Source organism: Haliaeetus albicilla, chromosome 22 (assembly GCF_947461875.1).
Source record: "Haliaeetus albicilla chromosome 22, bHalAlb1.1, whole genome shotgun sequence".
NCBI lineage: Eukaryota > Metazoa > Chordata > Aves > Accipitriformes > Accipitridae > Haliaeetus > Haliaeetus albicilla.
The window spans coordinates 14,104,834-14,128,073 of record NC_091504.1 but is presented as its reverse complement, the minus strand read 5'-3'; the positions used below and the strand labels follow the sequence as shown (position 1 = coordinate 14,128,073).

The following is a 23,240-nucleotide window of genomic DNA, read 5'->3' as shown; positions in this document are numbered from 1 at the left end:
AGGCCTATTTTAAAACTTTGAAGAATGACCATGCAAACATGTACAGGAATTGGCGTGGTTGGGGAAGAGCAGTCATGGATTATGAAGGAACTTGTTTATGTTACTTAGAAATAACACACGCTTTCTTTGAGGTTTGCAGTCTGGAGATGTGTGTCCACAGAGCCTTATCCTTGTAGTTGAAGGCTTAAGGGAGAGATTTTTGGATGGTAAGTGAGGGAAAGGCTGAATAAACAGCTTACCAGAGCAGGAACCAACAACAATTTTAGATTACTTCTTTTCTTTTTGGTATGCGGACAGGTGTGTAGGTGGTATATACAATAAGGAAAGTCAGTGCTGGCTACTGACTCAACAGAGGAATTGGCCCACGCAGCTGCAGAGGCACTGAGGCTGACTGGCTGTGTAACTGAGCTCTGCGCTTGCTCAGCTGGTGCGTGGTGGCCATTGATTATTCCTAGGTACAGCGTGGAAGGGAAAAGATGGGTGATCCTGGAGGGCAGCAGTGTTGACATGGACAGATACAGACGTGAGTGGGCAGGAGGCAACACGGATGTTGTAAGACCAGCAGAGGTTTACCAGACAGGAGGCAGTGGTTGAGAACTCTAGTTGAGAAGTTACGGTAGTAGAAGTATACGAAATAAACAATAGGATATATAACTGCTTAAAGGATGATGTAGAGACAAGACAAGCTGGTTGTGACTAAAACTTTTTATAAAGTTTGGAACTGTGATAGACTGGAGTTTCTAGAACATCTCACAAAAGCAAGAAGATTCAAGCTTGTCTTAAAATGGTCTGAAATTCCTGTGTTCCCAAATGTATATATATTTACATTATGTCTTGTGAAGTAAAGGAGGAAAAAAAAAAAGTCGGGTCGGCTAATAAAACCTAGCTTCCTTTTGATATCAAGATACTGATCCAGAATCTGCGTTCCATTAGGTGTACAATAGTACTTGGGGCAGAAGGAGTATTTAGTAGCCATACAGTGCCTGTTGTTGCTGCCAGGCTCTGTACTGGGGATGAATTAGTGCTTGTCTGACTTGAACCAAGCAGGCAGCAATGGAGACAGCCCAGCAATTCAGGCAGTGTTCTGGAGAATTGTCCTCAGTGAAGAAGACATTAAAGCAAATTAATTTGTTTTGTTTACATCACAATTGGTATCTTTTTGCATCATTTTTGTCATAACTTAGTATTTAGTCTTTAGTGTATGGATAAAAACAGAACTGGACCTTTAATCTTTCTCTTGTACAGTAACCTAACTTCAGTTTTCTGGGTTATTACAGAGTAATTTAGGTTGGACGAGGGATCTCCAGAGGTCATTTGGATCAGCAACCTGCTTCGGTGAGGTTGTTCAAGACCCTTTGACTTTGTATTCTGTTGTAGCTTTCTGTTCCAAAGTGTGTTTCCTAATTCTGTTCTTCTTACAGAATTATTTACAGCCTGATGGGATCCTGATGGAGAAGTTCTGCATTATCTGGCTTATTTACCATACTTTTTTTTTTGCTTCTAGTCAAAACTATCTAGTTGTAGCTTCTGTTTCCTTCTAACTAATCCATTGTTTGCCCTTGTGTGTGTTGCCTACAGATTTTGCTGGTATTCCTTGTGGGTGTTTTCCTGGACTTAAAAGATCAAATACCACAGTTGTCTATAGCCAGCAACTTTCTGCTGTGTGTAAGAAACGTGCAACAATCCAGGTAAGTAATTTAAAAAAAAATTTTTTTTTTTTTCTTAGTGCGTGACACCTTTTTTTTCCCCAGTGTTTCTCTCCCCACTCAGTGCAGGCTGTGCTGTACTTTGCACTTTGAGGCCAGCTTAGGTAATGTCTTTCAAATTGAGCTGCATAGCTTCTTGGAATAAGCTTGTGCAGTGGGGTTATGTGAAGGATGTTATATCCAGGAGAAGGTGGTTGGGCTGGGAATAGAGCAGCAGGAGTTGAGAGTCTGGCAGAAGTTTCTGAGACAAGGTATAAGCTTTCAGGGCTGGATGGCAGCGGCGGGGAGACAGTGGCTTGGCTCTCGTGCTCCTGGCAACCATGCGAATTTTCTGGTTTTGTTCTCAGTGGTGTCTGCTCCCTTGCTCAGCTGAAGCCCCTCTTGTGCCATGCTGTTTTGCAGCCTTCCTCCATCCCCATTTCTCCTGCCAGCTCCTCTGCTGTGCTGCCAACAGGTGGTACCCAGCACCGTCTCTCCCTCCTGGGTAGAACCTAGTATGTCCCTGCTTTTGAGGTCTGCTGTCTTGCACCCCAACGTGAATGACCAAATTTACATGTCTTGTTGTTCCTTTTCATCCATTCAATAAAAGTCCCTGAAAAAATGAAAACTGCTAGGAAATCGAAAAAAATAATCACTTCTTATGCTCTTATAAAAGGTGTGCTTTCCTGATGATATTGCCACCTTGTTTATCACTTGGATAGCCAGATACAGGCTTACTTTATTTTCTTGTCCTTGCCTTGCATCTTTGCTAGTTTGTTGTACCTCTCAGTAGAAATTCTCTAGAAAGCAATTTGATGTAATGCGTTCAGATAAATTCACATTTAGCAATGTTCCTTACAGCAGAAGATAAATACAAATTATGTACTACTTTTCTAAATGATCCTAATAAACATGAGTAATGGAAATGTCCCTCCTCTTGCTGAGAATGCATATGTATTGATTCTGAGTTTTGGAATGATGCTCTGTGAAAGTAAAAACAGGTGGTCTGAGACGTTGGTTCTGGTTTCATGATCTGCGTATGTTCCCTTGCATGAATGTTGTTGCCATCTCCCCTTGTAACACTAGCATTTATGCCACTGTGTGGCCGGTGAGACTAAGGAACTGATGTGGCTGAAAACTCACTCCATAGTGGTGAAGTGGCAGGTTGGTTCTTTCTTTTGGTAGAAATGGTCTTAGATTGATTTAGGACATATGCTATTGCACTGTTTTAGGGATACAAATTTCTTCTGATAAAAACAGGAAAGTTGTAAATCCATACCAAACAATGAAAATGTTCTTAGTTCAAATTTCATATAGCTAACTGTGGTTATCTTTTTATAAAAATTTCTTATGACAGACATACACTCTGATTTAAACTAAAAATTATATTTTCTTTACTCTAAAGTTTGTTTTGGAAGGACTTCAAGCATATACAGCTGTAATTATTTCATTTCAGGGGAGCCTATTTAAAAGCAAGCAGACCATTTTTGGTCTGTACCTGAGTGGCTAAGGAAGATTTCAGTTAAGGAAAATTGTTCTGTAAGGTAGTAAGTATATTTGTTCTTCCATTCTTAGAAGAGCAGTACTTGCTGTTGCGTTAAAAGCAGGTGTCAGGCTGAGGTTTGGCTGGACAGGGAGAGAGGGATGACACTACAGTTTCCTCCATCTTCTCTGCGTCCCAGGAGCAACGCTTCTGCACATAAGTTTTTCCTCACGTGGTGTGTTAGTGTGGGAACAACGCAGACGGTTTTTTTTTCTTCCCTCCTGCTAAGGGGCAGAGAGATTGTCTACCCACAGTTATCTTTGAGGTGCTGTTGCTGTTACCTGTGTGCTGCTATGGAATCCATTTCTACTAGACTCTGGTGCAGGTCAGGAAACTAGCTGGAATTAAAAAAAACTGTTGCCTAATGATTCGTCTGTAATTGTTGGGTAAGGCATAAATGACTTGACTGCTGCTTTTGTCTTGTTCCCTCTCCCGTTTCAAGTTCCCCCTCCCCCCCATTTGTCCTTGGGCAAAAGGTATTTTTCTGCATTCTTAGAGTACACATTTGCATTCTATCTTCAGAAAAAGACTGCAGTTTTAAACTATGTAATGTTAACATACCGATCTGGGCAGTATCAAAAAGTTTTTGTAAGATGGGGGATGCATCCTATGGTGAGAAAATGGCAATAGATATATGTTCAGTTTTGGGTGTGGAGAGGACAATTTGTAGTTACTGTGATTATCACTAGGTGAAGGTGCGTGAAAGGCATGTGAGTCAGGCTGACCCTGACTGGTCTGCATCATGAATGGAGTGTGGGGAGGGAAGGGGAAGATGACTGTAGCCCTGTAGCTTTATCCGTCTCTGTATTTGGGAACATGATACAGATAATGGTGCCCTAACACTCTTACAGGAAATCTGCCCCTTGGGAGGGAGGGAATCTTGAATATATTTCCCTTCCTAGAACAGATGATGGCATAAGTTAATGTGTGAATGTGTATTATCTGTCAGATGTAGCAGGTATAGGTTATCACAGAGCAACTTATTGTTTTGGGCACGTTAAGGCCTGTGTAGCTTCTGGACTCTGATAAACATACGTTCTTTCTTATTTTCCGTGTAATGCCTGTATGCATCTTGATGAAGAAGGTCAGAGTAAGAGTCTTCCTCATCTACACTAGGTTTTACAGTTCGATATTTCAATTAGCATTCTGAAGGAGCTGCCCAACTTTTTATAAACCCATGTTGTGGGAGGGTGTACTGAGGAATGCTATGCAGCTATTTTAAAAAAAAAACCTGTGTAGGTAATTTTTTACATTTTATTTTTATATTTTAACTGATTACGTAAACATCATTGGACAGTTGTCTCATCTGATGAGCTATAACCCTGCTGAATCCTTCTGCAGTGTGGAGCTGTCTCTAAGCATGCTGCTAATTTCAAGTCAAAGTTTTATCTTGGATGATTTTAGTCAAATACAAAACCTGAAGCCCATGATAAAAGGCTGTAAGAATCTTAGGTTTATAATGAATGCTTGGTTAATAAGTTCTTCTGATAAGTTACCTTAGAAGTTCTGATTCACTTAATTCATTTTCTCCAGTAGCAAGATAAAAGAAAGGTTTAGCCAGGTGGTGTGCTTTTTTTTTTCAGGTACAGCCTGCAAATTCTCTTGCTGTGTTAAAATTGACAGTTCTGGGTAGGGAGCAAATGAAGACCCTGCTTCTGGTTTCAAATTGCTGCATGGAGTTGGAGTTTAGGAATTAAATGGGGGGGAAGTGGGGGGAGTGTTTGAATTAGCTGAAATATGATTTTGCAAAATGCAAAACCCTGCAAAAACTGCTCCACACCACTGAGTTTTACTATTCAACAGTATCAAAAGGCTTCCATTCCCCCAAATTTATGTGGCTTTAGTGCAGTTGTAAAAGTGACATAGAGCTGTGCTGTACTCTCCATTGGAGAGAAGGGTATCCATGCATCCTTCTGTCAGTAGAATTTGTTACTTGTCTTCCTGGTCTCTCCAGCCAGCGTAAATAACTAATCTGATTTTATTCGAATAGAGTGGTTTGTGAATGCTGTGGCTTTTACCAGCCTTTTCCCTCTCCTTATGCCAAGTTTCTTCTGTATGTAGAGCAATGGACCTCTGCAGGAAGGACTGAACTGGAAGTGTGCTTTGTCCCATGCCAGTGTTGTTCCAGTGTGTGCTTATGAAGGAAATTATTTGGGCTGAGAAAAGTGCTCGCAGCTCTAAGTACTTGTGTTTCTTCCTGTTGAGCAAAAGAACAAAAAAGAAAAATCAGGGAGGGAGCTGGTACTCTTGCTGCTTTATTCTTCTCTGGAGTCTAGTGACTCATCTGCCCAAAGTTATAGTGCAGCTGGGCACAGTGAGTCAATGTACACCTTACTATTGTGCACCCGGACGAGCAGAAGAATGTGGGATGGGTAGCTGAAGCCATTGGTCTTTGTCTTACCACATGCATCTGTAAAGACTCGAAGCAAGAGAGTAGTGAGTCTGGGAACAGAATCTAGAACTGCTCAGTTCTTCTTTGTGCTTAATGGTGTTTGGATCTGAAACTTCCAGATGTAAATGGAAACTTCTTGTGTATCAGTGTAAAAGGCCTGGTCTTGCATTTAGTGTGCTTGTTGGTCTTTCAATGTTTGCATATCCTGGTTTGAGATAGCTTTAATGTTGCCTAATGTTTTGCATATATGCTACCTCCAGATAACTTTTTGGTGTATTTGACTTCCCTGTTATCTGTCTTATCCTTTGTTTTTTCTTGCAGTCAGGTGCCTGTCACCAAACAGTCTTCCCTTTTGAATTATTTGGGAGCAGTATTTGAGAGTCTGCTTTGAGAAGATAAAACTTGTAGGTTCAGTTTCTGCTTCTGCCATCATCTTGCTTTTGTGCCTTTTTATCTTTCAATTCGTAAATTGCTGCTGTTTTTGTAAGTAGCTGGGTACAGTTTGTTAATGTGTTAGAAATTCAAGTTTTCCCTATTGTATATGGATGCTTAAGATTCTGTATCACTTTTTATACGATCTGGTGATTGATTTGTAATATTAATCTTTTGTCCTCTTTGTAATCAGGCATTATATATTAGCTGCTCTTTCCAGACATGTCTGTATCAGTGGTATTTTATATAAGAGATTAAAGTTATAAGCTGCTCTGTACATATCTGCAGGGAGCAAAGTGCAAATGGAAACTATGGGAAGTCTATTAGTGCTTTAAGAGATTGCATAGGGAAGCATAATATGCAGTTTAATTACTAACCCAGGCTGTAAGTCTTGCCTAAGCTAAAATAAAATGCTGAAAATCCTTTCTAGAATGTCCCTCACCTTTGTTTTCATTACTGTCTAATCCTTGGGTTACTGCTTGTTGCCATATCAATTTGCTGCAGTTACTATCTTATCTGAAGCTTGAATAAGTTTGATACTCAGAAACTCTTTATAATCATGGTTGGTCTGTTTTTTTGTTTGGTGGTGGTTTTGTTTTGTTTGTTTTTTTTGGGGGGGTGGGGGTGGGGTTTGGTTTGTGTTGTTTTAAGTAGAGGAAGCTGGTTTTCAGTTAGTTCTAGACCCAGTCTTGCAATAAGCTCTAGGGGCAGGGGGTTGGTTTGCAAGCAGTTTGTTCAGGGTTGGGCCTTACTTTCTTCAGAAGATGCAACATCTCACTTCTGAAACAGCATACATGAAACTAGGTGATTAATTTTAAAAGGCATTGCATTTATTTTCAAAAGCAAGTGTTGAAATAATGGAAAATACAGTTGGAAGGAATGTGAAGAGGTTCTCTAATCCACTTAATGCTGAATGACATATAATTTCTGATGTGTAACTCTTCTTAAAACTTTCAGGAGGGAAGGTTCCACAACTCCTCTTGCCAATTTATCTAGTGCTTAAGTAGTCTTGTTAATAGACATAGGGAAAAGCTTATTATTTTAAAGTTTTTCTTAAAGTTTTCCTTAAAGTTTACTCTGAGGAGTTTGTTTAGTTGTTCTTCATTGCTACCTGTCTGTCTTCATTATTCTCTCTGGCCTTTTGATACTAAGGAAACTTAATTTCTTTGGCTTTTTCTCAGAAGTCCTCTTTTCTAGACTTTATGATTGTTCTTGGTGCTTTTCTGTTCACCTATTTTTTTCTTAGATACTGTACTCCCATGGGGGCTTTCCCAGAGCAGCAGAACTTTTTCATCTGTCATACAGATACTGGTTTTGCTTACACATCCCTGCATGGTGTTTGCCATTTTCATGACACTGTAAGCTTATATTCAGCTTCTGGTCTGGTAGATCTGCTGGATCCTTCTCTGCAATCTTGCTGCCAAAGTGAACAGTTCTTCTGAATGAAGAATGTGGTATATTTATTGGGTGATAGGTGGAAAGAGGTGCATTTTAAACAGTACAAAAAAGCCAGATTTTTAGGAGACCAAAGGAAAAGGGGGTTCATTAGGCAGTTCTTTCGTAGTTCTATGTGTTAATTTAGAAGTCCAGGATGCTTTGACATCAGAGTGGCCATTACACAAATATCTTGAAATGGTAATGAGAAGATCCTTTTTCAGAATATGCAGTGAAAAAGTTCCAGATCTGTGCACAAAATAGCTACATTCTTTCCTGGGATGAATCTTGTTGATGCAATTGGTTGTTAAACTGGTGCTTTTAAGCATTACAATATACTGAAAACAGCAAGTGAATTCTGGGCTTCATCTGCCCACGTAAACAAAATGGAATGAGGTAATCTGGGAGAAGGTGGCTGTAGATGCATGGTTTCACAACAGTTATCTCTATTTGGGAATAGTAAATTCTCTGATAAAATAGTCATTCTAGCTTAACAATAAAAGGATCATTCACGCCACTGTGTGGGAAACTATTGTGCAATAGGTCATTGCACAACAGTTGTAGGTTGGTTCTCCACTGACTGTTGTTCCTCCACTGTCTGTTGTGACTATTGATTTCAGTGTGAAAGAAATTGTGGTCTTCCATCTTCTCAGGAACTAAATTCTGCAAAGGCAACTTAACAATTTAAGGATTAGCCAGGTTTTATGCTGGAGTTTTTTTCTGGTTTGTTTTATTGTTTTGTTTTGGTGTTTGTCTTCATGGACAATGTTACTCTTTGATTCTTCACTCTTCTTTTCCTTCTGTGTAGTGACTTTGCATATTGGACAGCCAAATTACAGCATACTTCCTGGACTGTAAAAATCCACAGCATAGCTTGTGAGGAAAGGATTGTTCACTGGTTGGCCTTGAGAGTTTAACCAGGTCTTTAATGTTCAGCTTTGAATCGGCTTGGGTCTGTACTTAACCACATTCCTCTTTGGGTTTTTTTTGGGAGGAAGTGTCATTTTTGTATAAGGTAGAAAAGGAAGTTGGGCTGTGAACCTTGCAGATAGTTTTCTGAAGCATGTGACTACCAAGTTAGCAATTGTGCATGTTTAGATCCTGTTACTACCATGCAATGCAGTGGTGTCCCAAGATGTGATATGAACAACGGGGAGAATGCTTGCGCTTAGAATGCCTGGCGTCTCACCCCGCAAGATGCTGCATGTATTCAGCAAGCTGCTGTTTTCAAAGCAACAAGCTTTGAAAGTAATGCTATATTGTTGTGGATATTTTTATTTCTTAATATACTTCCCCCCCCCCCCCATCAGTGCAATTTCTCTTATTCCTTTTATTTGTACTAGTGCTATGGTTAATTATAGCTTCTATATTACTATAATAATATAGAATTAATATTCCAAATGCAGGTTGCCCTTCCCAGATAGTGCTGAGTGAAATGACTTGCATGTATACAGAGGGACTGAATGTGCAACTACAGAGAATGGAGTGTAGCTCTGAGAGCTGTCTGATGGTCCTTAGGAGGAAGAGAAAAATGGGGATGCTTAATCAGCATTGATGCTGTGAGAGATTGTTCAACAAAGAAATTGGTGGGCAGAATATAGGAAATAGGCAGGGAGAAAGAGGAAGTCTGGGTTGAGATCACAATCATTTCTTTCCCCTTTGAGAAAAAGGCGATGGTTGGCATTCTTATACTCTGTAATGAAATAAGAATGGGTGGAGGAAAGTCACAGTAACAAACTCATTTGAACTTTGGTAAGCAGCAAAAATGGTGACCTTAGACATACCCGAGAGCTGTAAAAGCTTTGAGTTGAGTTGGATGCACTTAATTGTTGGGGCTTCTTTTTCCTTCAATATAAATATTTTTTAATTTCAAATCACAGCAGAGATAAATAGTCTTTTTAAAGTATTTGAGCTTCACCACAAACCAGGCTCATGTTAGTTAGCAACTACCATGTGGCCTATCATACTGTTTGAGTTTTCAGGAGGACGAGAGGGATCTGAAATACTGTTCTTGGAGAACTGGGAGAAGCTGCCAGATAGCTTAGTATGCTAATAAAAATGCCCTATGTCCCTGTTTTAGCATTTTTAACTTATAAAGGAAGAATTGGTGGTGGGGAAAAAGTGTACAAACTACCCTGTGAAAAGGAAGAGGGAAGGAAGCAGCAACAACAATGAAATCAAGATTAACATTTAGCACTATCAGAAACAAATAACAGTCAATAGATTTTATGCTGGTAAAGGTGCATTTTAATCTAGTTATCATCTTGCTTTCTGTCTGAATAGAGCCCAGTTAGCTGTCACTTGCCCTCAATAAATAACATTTTTTGTTATAACTTTCTGTCTATTATGTTTTAGGTACAATGTCTGCTCCGAGTGACATCCCTGTTCTGTCTGCACCACCTTCTTATGAGGAAACAACAGGAATCAATGTGAGCTATCCTCACACCTATCCTGTCCCAGAACCTGGCCAGAAACCAGATGGGAAGGGAATGAACCCTCCCCCATACCTGGGACAGCCTGCACCACCAAATAACCCGAGTAAGCCTGAAAAACTCTACTGTACCTCATGTTAAGGAGCTGTCAGGTGTCTGTGTAATAGGTGCTGTGTGGAAGTTGAAAGATTGTGGTTCACAGGTGTTCCCCACCTTCCAAAAATATTTTTGAAGGGAATAACGTGAATCAATTCTTGTGAATTCTTCCTTCAGTGTGCGCTAATATCAATAGCATCATTTGGCTTTCTGCAGTTTTTAATGCAGCCTTATTCTAAAGACAGTATGTTTCTGCATTAGGAAATACCATGGTGATTGCTCTTTGTCATTGTGCGTTTCATTGCCCTGAGTCTCAAATATTTCAGAGTAATAGCTGATTGTAGCTCAGAGGAAGTCAATTAACTATCCTTTCTTCCTTATTTACCCATTGAGTAAACAGCATATTTCTCTGCTCAGTTACAGTTCAGACAGTGTATGTGCAGCAACCAGTAGTATTTTATGACCGCCCAGTTCAGATGTGCTGCCCTTCCTGTAACCAGATGATAGTGACACGTCTCTCGTACGACTCAGGAGCTTTGACTTGGCTGTCATGTGGTGGCCTCTGCCTGCTGGGGTAGGTTGATTCCAATTTGCACTTTATTTTTCTCTTCTTACGTGACATTTTATAGCTCTAAGGAATAACAAGGCTTTCAGCTTTGTTGCTTTCGCATTCTGTCTGGGACCTGACCCTTTTATGGTTTGAATAGCCTACGTCTGCATTTAAGTCCTATAGGACCTTAAAGCAGCTCTAGAACACTAGAGTGATGGACTCCATAGCTGTGTGTGTTCTTCCTAAAGCTTCATGGCACCAGTTTTACTGATGGCTTTTGCAGGAAATATATTTTACCTTCTTGTGTATGTAACAAGTGGTAAAACAGATTGTTTTGTGTTGTTTTTAATTTGCAGGTGTATAGGTGGCTGCTGCTTAATTCCCTTCTGCATTGATGCCCTAAAGGATGTGGATCACAGCTGTCCGAACTGCAATGCTCTTATTGGTTCTTACAAACGCTTATAGGCAGTGTTTAAACATCGATAATTCATTGATGAAGTTGGTTAGCACCTCTGCAAGCCCTTTCTGAAGTTTCATGGAGACTTCTGGTTGTTTCTATGCATCCTGTCACTGGAAACCAATCAAAAGTAATGTTTATTGCTAAATTGTTTGAATGAGAATCTGCTGAAGGGGATTCTGACTTAGGTCTGTAAAAATTATGTGTAATCTTTATAGGCCACTCAGTCTAGCACCAGTTGATAGCAGCTAAATGTTTTCCCTTTCTGCTTTATGCAAAACAGGTTGATGATGTTCTTCAGTTAATCTTGTCTCAGTCATGTTGGATGCTGGTGTGCTTGCCTGTAGTCTCAGCACAGACCAAGAGGAGAATGTCTGTGGAGACCTGCATAGTCTCATGCTTGGTGTTGATGCTTTTGCAACAGCACTGTTTACAAACTGTCAGGGAGTTGCTTGCCTCTGAGACAGGTGCCTCTCTTTAACAGAAGAAGTGATTTGTTGGCATCTTTTCATGAGCACTAAAATTCACTTTAAAATTTTCTTAGTTGAAAGAGAACCAAACTTAAAGGCTTCTTCCTTCTTGGAGGCAGCTTTACCAAATGGACAACTCGGGTTATTGTGCATCAGTGGTGATTCAATCTAGTACCTGAATTTCCTTGCCAGTTTCAAGTCTAGTCATATCTCTAATCTGCAGTAAAGATGTTCATACAGGAATTTTAATAGATAATTTGTTCAGTGTTTTTTGGTTGATTGTTTTTTTATTTTACTGCTGATTTATGTCTGTGAAGTGTTCTCTTATCTCCACCCCAGTGGAAATGCCCTTCGTTATAGCATTGGAAAACTTCCTTGTACATTTATGTAAGTCAGCTGATAGATCATAAACAAATCTCAGCCTTATCTTAAGGTTCGACTTCCACCTGCAAAACACAGATACAGGACCTGGGCTTTTAATTGTTGATCTGTTTGTTAATTAGTCTTTCTTCATTAAGAAGGTAACATGTTTTTAGGGAGTTTCTTTGGTTATTTAGACTTGTACTCTGATTTTTCTAAATGAAAGAGAAGTTCTGTTTTCAGAAACTTAAGATGGATATGCTTGTTTAAGACAAAAAATTAGGGAATGAGGCTCTGAAGGTTGAAGCATTTTACCATGTCATAAGCAGCAGACTTGTCCAAATAACTTCTTGACGCATTTGAATGATACCTGTCTAAAAAAGGCAGGCAGGTGTTTAAACAAGGCTATGATGCTAACACTGTATTAATCTCTGTAAAAGTAAAAAGCTAAAATAAATACAAATAAAAAGTACTGCATTTACTGTTCTTGAAAAATGTGCCTTCTATAAATATTTGGTATAAGTTAACTTTACAAAAGTCTTTCAATATTTCACGTTTGAAATCCAGGAGTTTCATGGATCACAAATACAACCTCTAGGCCTTGTGTTAATTACTTTTTGTAAACTGCTGCTGCTTGTGGGTCAGTCTGCAAGTGGTTTAAGAGCTTGTGCATTTGGAAGAGGTTTCTGATCATATGTCTCCCTGTACCATAAATTTTTACATCAGTAGCTACTAACTGGCAAGATAATGGTGGAGATAAAAAGCTCATAGTTTTGTAGCTTTCCACTTCCATGATGCATTACTAGCTTGTGTTTTTTGTCTGCTGCTGCACCACTGTAACGCTTTCCATGTTCTTTAAGGGCCTGGGTGATGCTCCATTGAATTGTCTGTTCTGATGACACAGGCAGTGATTTTAACTTCCTGGGTTCCAGTAAAGCAGTATCCCTCCTCCTCTCGCCTCACTGGATTTCACAGAAAATGTACTTTTTGTCAGTTTATCATGAGAGCAAGATGGGAAGAAGCAGTGAAGCATGAAGTGTTTCCAAACTTGATGTTTGCTTGCATGATGGGGAGGGGAGGGTTTTAGTTCTTGTTCGTGTCAATCTGGTCTGGATAATCCTGCTGTATATTCATTTGGTGAGTAAGTCTTCAAATTGTTATAACCTTAGCTCCCCTTTTCTATACAAAGTGGTGGTTGGAAAATCTGAGGTGGCGGCACCAGAACGCAGAAGAACACGGACCAAAAAAAAAAAATTATGTGGCGTTGTATTTTATTTTATTTCATGGGCTCAGTCCATTGCATCTCTTTAAATTCCTTGTATGGATTGAGAATAGGTCACAAAGTTGGCAGCTATTCCACCTAATTAAGCATTCTGCAAAACTTTCTGCTGCCCCTTCTATACTTAAATTTCCTTAAATACAAAGCCTGTGTTTGTTCTCTTGTGTATGGAATTACCTACAGAATGTGCCAAAGTAACTTGCTTTGTTAAACTTACTTTAGACAGACAAATGCAGGACATAACTTGCTTTGTGTGAAAGTGCTTTGTGTTTGATTACGTTGAAGTTACTGTTTGTTTTTAAAATGTTATATTTAAAATAAAAACTGTCTTTCATATCTAGTGCTTGTAATCAGAAAGTTATAACTTTTGGAATGTTTCCAAACACATGAAGGCTGAAATGTTAAAATGAAGTCAAGAAATGGAATTACGGGGTGAAATTTTTCAGAGTCTCACTTGGGCCAAGTCTTTGATATTCTCTGCATTCTCTGGCCTGCAGACCAACTGTTTATACACAGAGACACATGTTTTCCTGCAAATAGGGCCCTTTTAAATATTTTTTCAGTTAAAACTCCTTTGGGTAAAACTTTCACTTGCAATACAACTAAACAAACACATACAGATATGGCTACGCTTTTACATACCAGTGACCAGTAGGGAGAAAATAGATATCAAATATAATTATATTCAGTCAGGAAGATTGCCTAATTGTGCAAGAATACCCTGCTTTTTTTCATGTCTGAAGTACTTTTTTCTTTCTTTTTTCTTTTTTTTTTTTTCTGAGGTGCAGAAAATATAGGAAGGCAAGATTAATACCTCAAAACAATTTCATTTTAATGCATCGATATTTACTATTTTTATTAAGCAACTTTTTGGTCAATTTGTTAACAAGCAAGTTGAGTCGTGAACATATAGTTTTTCCTCTGTTGATAGATACAGAAGTGGCATGCTGACTTTATGTGCTCATACTGTTTCCACAAAAAAGTAAGGAATGGGCACAGGCCATCTGAAATCCTCCAGCCTCGCGTGACAAATTTCAGTGAAGCCTTCCCCTACCCCCACCTTCCTAAGCTTTCCAGGATGATGCACTTTGACAGTGTTGTTTCCATTAGACTTCTACTTTGAATTGACAGAACTTGCACAATGTTCAAACTTAGTTCTGATGAGGTTTGAGCCAGAAGGAAAAAAAAATTTTGTCATGCAAAGAGGATCCAAAATAAAAGCTGTTGAAACAAAAGCAGCTGATAGCCTTACAAGAGGGAGTTGTTAAGCAAGGGCAGAGTGGTTTCAAAAAGCTGCTATTTATTGCAGTGTTTGTGACAGCACTTCTGGCAGTCTAACCACAAGTTCTTTTTTGAAGAAATGAGTTGTGATTTGTGTACTCAAACCTAGTTGATTGTTCTTTATAACTGAGCAGCAAAAAATAATGGGGTGTATGCTGTCATCCTCGGAATAAAAAATAAGAAGTGCAAGTACTGTGACAAAGGTGTGACATGTTTATAGTTCAAGTGAATTGTATTTCATAGCAAATTAACCTTTGTGTTCCTATTTTCTTTATAAGATCCTGCAGTTACCTTTAGGATGACTTTTAATGTATTTTTGTGAGGTGAATACCCTCGCGTATGATGTGCCGGATGTGAATCTACTATAGAAATGAATTGTCTGATGAGTGGCTTACTACTTTTTCAAACCAAGACACCAAAAGGTGCATGGTGCAGCCTGCTGCTTTCAAAGGAAGTGCCTCTTCTTGCCACTTACAGTTGATTTTTGTTACAATTTTTTAATGTAAGAAGCTGAAGCGCTGGCATCTGTTTGAACAGGTGCCTGTGTGGTTGGGACGTGCTAAAAGTAGTTGTAGTCAAGTCCAGAATAAACCGAGAGTGAGTAGGAGGCTTTTTGAAAGTCCTTTTGTGGTTGGCTGGTTTGCTTCATGCAACATCTTGGTCTTTGTAAGGAAAAAAAAAAAAAAAAGCACAGCTTCAATGAGCTCTAGATGATTATGCATTAATGAGATGTACGACAGTCACTGCTCTAGAATCTGAAGCCATCGTGCCTTTGCATGTGACAACAGTGGTTTCACAAACGTGCTGGGGGGGAAGAAGGAAAAAAAAACCACAAGAGGACCCCAAACTGGTTTCCCTCTCTTGCTCCACGCAGCCCCTGGAGCCCTTTCCCCTCCGCCGTGCTCCCCGCTGGGTCGGCGTCCTGCCGCCTGGTTCTACGAGGGCGACCTGGGGCTCGCCCTCGGCGCGGTGCTCCCGTTCTGCCCGACGTACCGCTGAAGGATTTTTCGCTCCGCGGTGGTCGAGAGGGATCCATCCGTTCACGTCTTCCAGGACAGGGGCGGCGGTGGAGGGCCGGGCGGCCGCCCTGAGGCGCAGCGGGCTGCGAGGCCCGCGCTGCTGCTGGGGCCGGCGCCAGGGGGCGCTCCCGCGCCGCAGGGCCGCCGCCGCCTCGCGCTCGCCCTCGGCCCGGGCCGGGCCGCCTCAGCTTGGGCCGCCTCAGCTTGGGCCGCCTCAGCTTGGGCCGCCTCAGCTTGGGCCGCGGCTCGGCGCTCCCCCCTCCTCGCCGCCGCCGTGCGGCGGGTTCCTCGGCTTCCCCTCGGCGGCCGGGGTCCGCTGGGGAGGTTCTGGGGCGACCCCTTCATCGCTTCATTTCCTCTCAGTAAACGGCCTGGAGAGCGTCGCAAAGTGCTTGTCGGCTTGGTTTGGGGGTTTTTGTTTTTTTTCCTTCCGGGGGAATAACGCATTTGGAACGCTTTCCCCGCAGCTCTGCCCCGGGCAGCGTTCTGTCCTGCGAGGGTTTCCCTGCTGCGGCGGGTTTCCCGCCAGCTCTCGTTCCAGGCCCAAACCAGTGACATCGGTCAAGGCGACGAGCGGTCGCCAGAAGAGGCGGGCGGGAGCGGGCGCCCCTCGGCCCCGCGCTGGGCGGGCTCTGCGGCCGCCGGCGGAGCCCCCGCCGCCGTCCCGCGGGTGTCGGCGCTGAGGGGGGCAAGTCTGCAGCCGAGGCCGAGGGCGCTTCCCGCCTGCTTTTGGCTGTTAGGGTTAAACGTGAGTTCTGTAACAGCGCTAGTTTAAAAGAACCTGCGGGGTCTTTACGGAACGGGCTTACCGGTTTGTTAAAGCTCAGGTGTTCTTGGTAGTAGTAGCGTGGAGTTCGTAGGTGTCCACGGACGTCCTTGCTGCGTTGTGTGCTAGGTGGTATTTTTCATTAAATTCATATTGCAAGCTTGAGGGCAACGTCCAGTAAAACGGATGAATACTTTTGGCAGACTTACTGCCGGTGCTGGTCTCCTGCGTGTCACCGAACAAGCGCGTTTGCAGCGCACGTGCCTGATTTTCTTCCATGTTTTAAGATAATCTAGGACAGCACCATGGTGGAAATTTCTCTTTAGGAGGTTCTTTGTCTGCCTGTTTTGGGGGTGGTGTTTTGATTCTTTAGAAAAAACTCTTTTGGGGGGAGGTAGGAAAAAAATGCTTAAAAGATGTTGAGCTTGTATTTCAGTCTTGGACCGCATCCTGCACTTACCACCCCACTCACGTGAGCGAAGTTAGTCAAGTACATAGGATGCTAATGTTACGCCGTGTTTTATCTGAAAGATCTGGCTTGAGCGTGCATTTAAGCGTCTACTGTAAATCAGGCATTTAATTCCTAACTCAGAAGTTTCAGTACGAAGGGCCCAAAATCTGTGATATACTGAAAAAAGCTTTTTGAAATATTTTTTACAAGAAAGCCCTGGAGTTTTGTTTGTGAATATCATTGTTCTTTGGTATATGAAATCATCAAGATGCAAGCAAGCTGAGATTTATATATTCTTGAGTGTGCTCGTGTGCCTATAATAAGATATTTTTCTTCCTTTTTATTAACATAGTTTCTTCCCTAAGAAATAGGAAGCCACAAAGCTAAAACTTGAAATTAAATTGCAAATTTGATTATTTTGGAAAGTGTGATTTACAGCTGTAACTGAAAAAGCAGAGCAAGACAATTTGAACAAAATAGAAAATCAGATGCAGTTACTAGATAACATTGAATTCTGTTTTCTTTCTCCAAGCCAAAGCCGAAATCCTCAAGCTTCTCTGTTCCAGCAGTCCTTTCCATATATAACATACCTCGGGGTCACAGCCTGAATCGGAGTTTGAATGTGAGCTTGACCTGTGAGTCTCTTAATATGTTGACACGTAACCCATTCTGTAAGTAATGTTTTTACACAGAAATCTACTGTATCTGTTATTTTGCATGGATCTTCTATGTCAATATTCAGTCTGTGGCTCACAGTGTTATTACTGGCTGTTGATCCTCATTTTGGTATTCGAAAGGGAGAGACTCAGCTACAGGCTGGTTGTGCTGATGTCTGAGGCCAGACCTGTCCAGGTCTCAGATACCAGGATCACTGGTGACTTCTGATGGAAGCTTCTGAATAGCTGCTGCTCTGTTCTTACAGACATTTGAATTTCTCTTAACTCCGCTTAACCATGTGTCGTGTGTCTGCATTTATTTGATCCTTTACATTTAACAAAATTGCTTGTGCTTAAAATGAAGTATATATATAACCGCATTAATACCCAACATTTACAAATGAATTGTTGATCCCTCTTGAATCTTTTGTGAAAGTTTGTTTTCTAATCCTTAAAGAGAACACTTCTTCTATGACACTTTTGCATGAAAATGTTGTTACTCTAGAAATTGTGGCTGAAATGCTAATATCTGTAGCTAAGTATTTGTCTTAAAGCTATAAAACACATCTTTTACTAAACTATGGTACCTTGTCAAAAAGATCATCAGAAGAGTCCAGTTTTCTTAGTGGGATGCCTATTGTGTAACCTCTTAGAAGGAGGCTGTCTTGCCACGTGATAAGACATACATGCAGTGTTGTTGGTCTGCACGTGCACAGTAGTTCTGAGGCATCTCAAAATGTAGTGTGCTGCAGTCTTGGGAGCAGGTCTGACATTTTTGGTCCATCTGGTTAGACCCTGCTTTGTTTCAGGGACAGACTGTCTCTTAGTGTAGTTCATACAACCTTTCCTGGCCACCCTCTTTTCTAAAGCTGCTTCCTTGTGGGAAAGGAGTTGCCTGTGACCTCCTTGAACTATTCTTGGTGAAAATTAAAAATGTAGCTGAAAGAGAAAATTTGAGTAATTTTCTTTCTTTTTTTTTTTTTTTTAATTAGAAACCCACCCACAGTGCTCTAAGGGAAATCTAGCTATTTAGAGAACAAAGGTTTCTGAAAGACCTTCTGGTGTTGAGTAGGGGATGGAATGACTAATAAAACGGCCTTGTTCCAAGAAAGCATTTAGATTTGAGCACATGCTTAATTTTGGGGGTGTGCTTATGCTTAAAATTAAGCACCTAATTATGTACTCTGCTGACTGTAGACATTGGTGCCATACATGAAGTTAACATAAACTAAGTGGAAAACTTACTATAAAGTGTCAAATTCATTAATATGAGGGTAGGGCTACAAATGCTCAGTACACAAACACTGCTTGTGGGCTATGCCATTCTTAAGAGAGTCATGATAAGGCAAAAATTCCCTATAATTCCAATTTTGGTATTCCCACTGACTTCAGTATAAGTTTTATGCTTTTTAAGTTATTTTGCAATAGCTTTGTGAAATATGTTGAAAAATCTTACTATATAAACAGTTAAAATTCAGGCTGCTGTGGAGAACGGGCAATAGTAGTGACTCAAGAAAAGAATTGTCACAGTATAGCCATTTTCTGGTAAATTCATCATGGTTTTATGTTCGTGCCCAGCAATTAATTTACCTGCTTCTATCCATATTGCTGATAGTACACCAAGAGCTGAATGACTGCAGGATAATGTACGGAGCATGTACTATACCCAGCTGAGCTGTAATCTTAAAATTAAAAATTAGAACAAATACAAGACTGAGGAACTCAGCAGACTAAAAATAGCAAACCCACCAAGTTGCAAGATTTCCACAATGAAATCTCTGAAGCAGTTTCAGAATTAGAATATTCTGAAAAATCACCATGGAGATGGAAGAAGGCTTTCTGATTTACCACTTTGGGTTGATCATAGGAAATCTGAGCTGCTGTATGAAATCTGTAAGGTTTTGGGGTCAGTTTCAGACCTGAGCTGTCCCTGAGGTTGGTATTTGGTAGATCTGTGGTTTTGATAAAAGGGCCCAGCTTTTGGCGTGGAATATTTTATTAACTCTTTAGACTTGCTCTCTCTCATCATCTTTGGTCATTCATCTGTGCAAAACACATGTGAGAAGTTGCTTTCCCTTTAAGTAAAATTCGTAAGCATTTTGAACTGAGCAGATGTTACCTGATGGAGAAAGTAAGTTCAGGCAAGAGGCTATGACAACACAAGTTTGGTGGGGGGAGAGTAGTACTGGTGACTGGGATTGTTGTCTATGATTTCTACTTGTGAATCTTGTTTGAAGTAAACAGTAGCTCAAGGTAAACCAGAGAGGCTTACAGCAGATTAAGACATGGCAGCAGGAGAAAATAAATCTTTGCCTGTCCACAGCAGCTTCCTTCAGAAGGTCTTGGCGTGCAAGCGTAACCGAGTTTTGGCAACATCTCTGTGGCATAGGTGATCATCAGTCCTGTTACGTGTGACGAGTAAACAGGGCCATAGGCTGCCAGGGCAGGTGTATGAGGAGAACCCCAGTTCTAGAAGAATGAGTCAGTAGAACAGGAGGTAGATGGTGAATCGCCCTCAAAAGCAGGAGTGGAAGGTCTTTATCACAAGTTCAGTGAACCCTGGAAGACCTATGTCTCTCATGTTGTAAAAACCTGATTGCTACCAGAAGGACTGTATTTTAGTGATTTTGTGTATTTATGCAAGATTTCATCCATCTTAGGTTTGAGAATTTGGTTGAAGGGATGATCTGCCTCCTGTGAACTTTCTTGCTCCCGGTGGTAGCACCTTTCCTTCAGCACCAAAGCTTTTGCTTTCATCCTGTGTGCTTTTGCAGGGAATGATTGCTAGGGTGATTTTAAAATTTATTTATTTGTTTTAAACTTACTGCATAGGATTGTTCTGAGCATTTGATATGTTGTCGTGCGGTATACTTAATTTCTTTTCCTTGCAGTTTTGTGGCATTTCTAATAGGTTAATTTCTCTCTCTTTTTTTGCAAAAAGGCTGAAATGCTGTTGGAGATTGGATAAATGTTTGTGTGTGTCTATCTCTCCCCTTTACTACACACGCGCACCCTCCCCTCTGCAGGCTGCCCTGCCAGAGCCCCTCCTCTGGCTGGAAGAGCGGAGTTGAAATAGTGAGCCCCTGCTTTGTGAAGGAAATTTTCTTTCACTGCCTGGCTCAGAGGTGCCTTTGAGAGGAGAACTGATGTGGTTTTGTCAGCTTGCGGGCTGAGGAGGTGATTTCGATGGCCATGGGGCTGCACACCGTCATTTTGCTCTGTGGTGTTGTGGCAGGAGCTTCAGGGAGTAAGTAGAAGAAACTTTTTCCTCTGCTAAGATTGATCTCTCTCAATGCAAAATACTTCTGCTAATGAATGATCTCACTAGCAAAACTTCTGAGGTGCTGTAAATTATGTTACAACTTGTAGGTTTGCGGTAATTCTTGTAGCAGCTTTGTCTTGATTTTCAGTGTAGTGTAGCGATTTGCCTTAGTGAGCTCTCTGGGTGGTACTGGGCAGGTGGGAGGGCACCCCACCTGTAAAGGAGTGCAGTTAAATAGGGCATCTTCAGCATTACTAGGGAAAGCAACAGAAACAGGTAGATTGTGCTAGTCAATTCCTTATCTCACCTGAAAATAACATGTTAGTATCATGTTCTAAAATCATGCTCACTTTGGTATTTGGCAGATAAAGGATTCTGAAAAGCATGAATAGATCATGAAATGTCAGTGATGTGGTCCTTCGTTACTCTTGTCAACTGGAAAGACATAAGTGCATGCTGTTTCTGGAACCAAAATAAATTCTGGAAGAAATTTTAAAATTTAAAAAGAACAAAGGAAGGAGCAGAAACTCTAAATTTAGGCACCTTAAAAAAGTTAACAAAGTGCCTGATTGTCCAGGGTGCTCAGCCTACCACACTATCTGTCTGTGATAAGCACGTTTAAAAATTCTGAGCACAGCATTCACACAGGAACTGAAAGAGCTCTTAAATGTGGTCCTGGAGAGGTGTGCTCAACATCTTAAAAATCTGATGCTACATAAGAGAGATTAATTTTCCAAGTTTGTCTTACCGTATTTATTTTAAGGTTCTTGAATAAGTTGTACTGATTTCTTGGTTAAAAGCCATTAATTTAACGCTACCTTTTTCCACTGTTTAAAAGAAAAGGGTGAGCTAGATAGCCCTTTTCTTACCTGATCCACTAGATACTTAGGGATAATTTTTTTTTTTCTCCCATGGAAACTGAGAAGTGTATTTCTTTCTTTCCAAATGCAGTGTGTTTGGAATGTTAAAGTTAATGCATATGGTTTATGTATAGATAGGCATATTTATAAAAATTAATAGTTGAGTGATAATTCTCGTATGTTACACGACCTGGTGTCTCTATGCTAGAAAGTTTTCTAGTTTTGCAGGTATCTGTAGCACTAGACTAAGTTTGAAAATAACGTGTTATTCATACATTTTAAAGGTAAAATCTGAAGTTCCATACAGACACTTAATTCTGCAAAATAAAAAGGAGCATTTGTTGGGAGGAAAATATAAATGTGGGGTTAAGACCTTTTAAAGAAAAATGTAATTCTACTCTCCAGAAACTTAAATTTTAGCTTGGGAATAAAAATGTATATAAGCTTGAGTGGGTGCTGAAGCAAAGACCTCTTATTTTTGTTCCAAAACTAGTGAATTCCCCTCTTTCCTCCTGCCAATAATTTTGACATTTCAAAAAAGGGATTAAGAGAAGGGAAAATATGGTTCAAATAAATAGTATAAATGTGGATTTTTAAATGTTGTAGTTTGACAAGAGCATTTCCTGCAGGCATATAGCATATATAAAACATCCAAAAGCAGAGAACCAGAATAAAGAGGCTCTTTTAACTTCTGTCTCCAGTGGAAGACAAAGCTGAGCAACACAGGGATGTTAGTTACCGCTTAACAGGGAGGTTCATTAGCATACAGCATAGCGTAGAGGTTGGGGGCGATTATACTTACTATTGAACTTCTTGTGCGAGTTATTTTTAAGAAAGATTTATCAATAATGGCAAGTTAGGGCTGAATGTTTTTAATACTAATTAAATAATGTAATACATGGTTTATTAATAAAGTAGCGTTTTCATTCACTATGGTACATACAAATGCCATGTATTGAAGTGCAGCAGGATCACATATTTGATTTTGGCTGTTCCTTGTCTATCACTGCAGTATATATGAGCAGCTGCGATCTGATTTTGCTACGTGCACGTTCCTATCGATGTCTAGGACTTGGGGTAACTTGCTGAGTTGAGTGCTGGGGAATGTTAGAAGTGCAGGATTAGGTCCTGGAACCTGCATCTGACATGTGTCCATGATGCGGCTCCTCTCTCAAACTTCCTGCAATTCAGCTCAAGTTTATCACAGAAGTTCTCAAGAGATAGGGACCAGTAGGCCAGGACAGCCAGTCTTCAACATAGTACCTGTGTATTTCCCAGGGGTGAAAGCAATCTGCAATGATTTTATTTCATGTGCTGAAGCATGACTTATATCAGTCTAGCCCTTTGAGTGCCCAGTCATCATGCTTGTAGAGGCAATCACAGTGATGCACAGGAGATAGATACCCTAAAAATTTCCCTGTTGCTTTTCTTCTCTGTGAAAACAGAATTTTTCTTCCAGTTCATCCTGGACTTTTATATTGTTTAGTAGCGCTTGCAATAACTGATGGATGTAATTTTGCTAGGCTTATTTAAGGTCATTCAGTGTCAGCATTAGAATGAGAGTCTTACTAGTTTACTGTGCAGATGTGTGCACACAGAGTGAAGGAATGGAGGTTCTGTACGTAGCAGCCCTAACTGTTTCCCCTGTTCATGCCAATGTGAATCTCAAGCAATTCCAGCTGTGTGGTATAAGCATGTTCTGCATCCCTGTGAATTCGCTGCCCTCCCAGTCAAAGTCTGAATGAAAGTCATGTTGGAGAACAGGCTCTCCAGTTTTAAAGGATGTCTTAACCAACTGCCACCCTTGAGTTGTGA

At 40.6% G+C, this 23,240-nt stretch overlaps 1 protein-coding gene across 1 annotated transcript; it reads left to right on the top strand.

The window, feature by feature from the left end:
• The first annotated feature begins 507 nt into the window (after window positions 1-507).
• LITAF (lipopolysaccharide induced TNF factor) lies at window positions 508-12,323 on the top strand. Its single transcript, XM_069809328.1, has 7 exons — window positions 508-552; window positions 1,278-1,335; window positions 1,579-1,688; window positions 1,771-1,810; window positions 9,842-10,024; window positions 10,432-10,588; window positions 10,921-12,323. The coding sequence occupies exons 1-7, from the start codon at window positions 508-510 to the stop codon at window positions 11,027-11,029; spliced, it is 702 nt and encodes a 233-aa protein (XP_069665429.1). The 3' UTR covers window positions 11,030-12,323.
• Window positions 12,324-23,240: the final 10,917 nt, after the last annotated feature.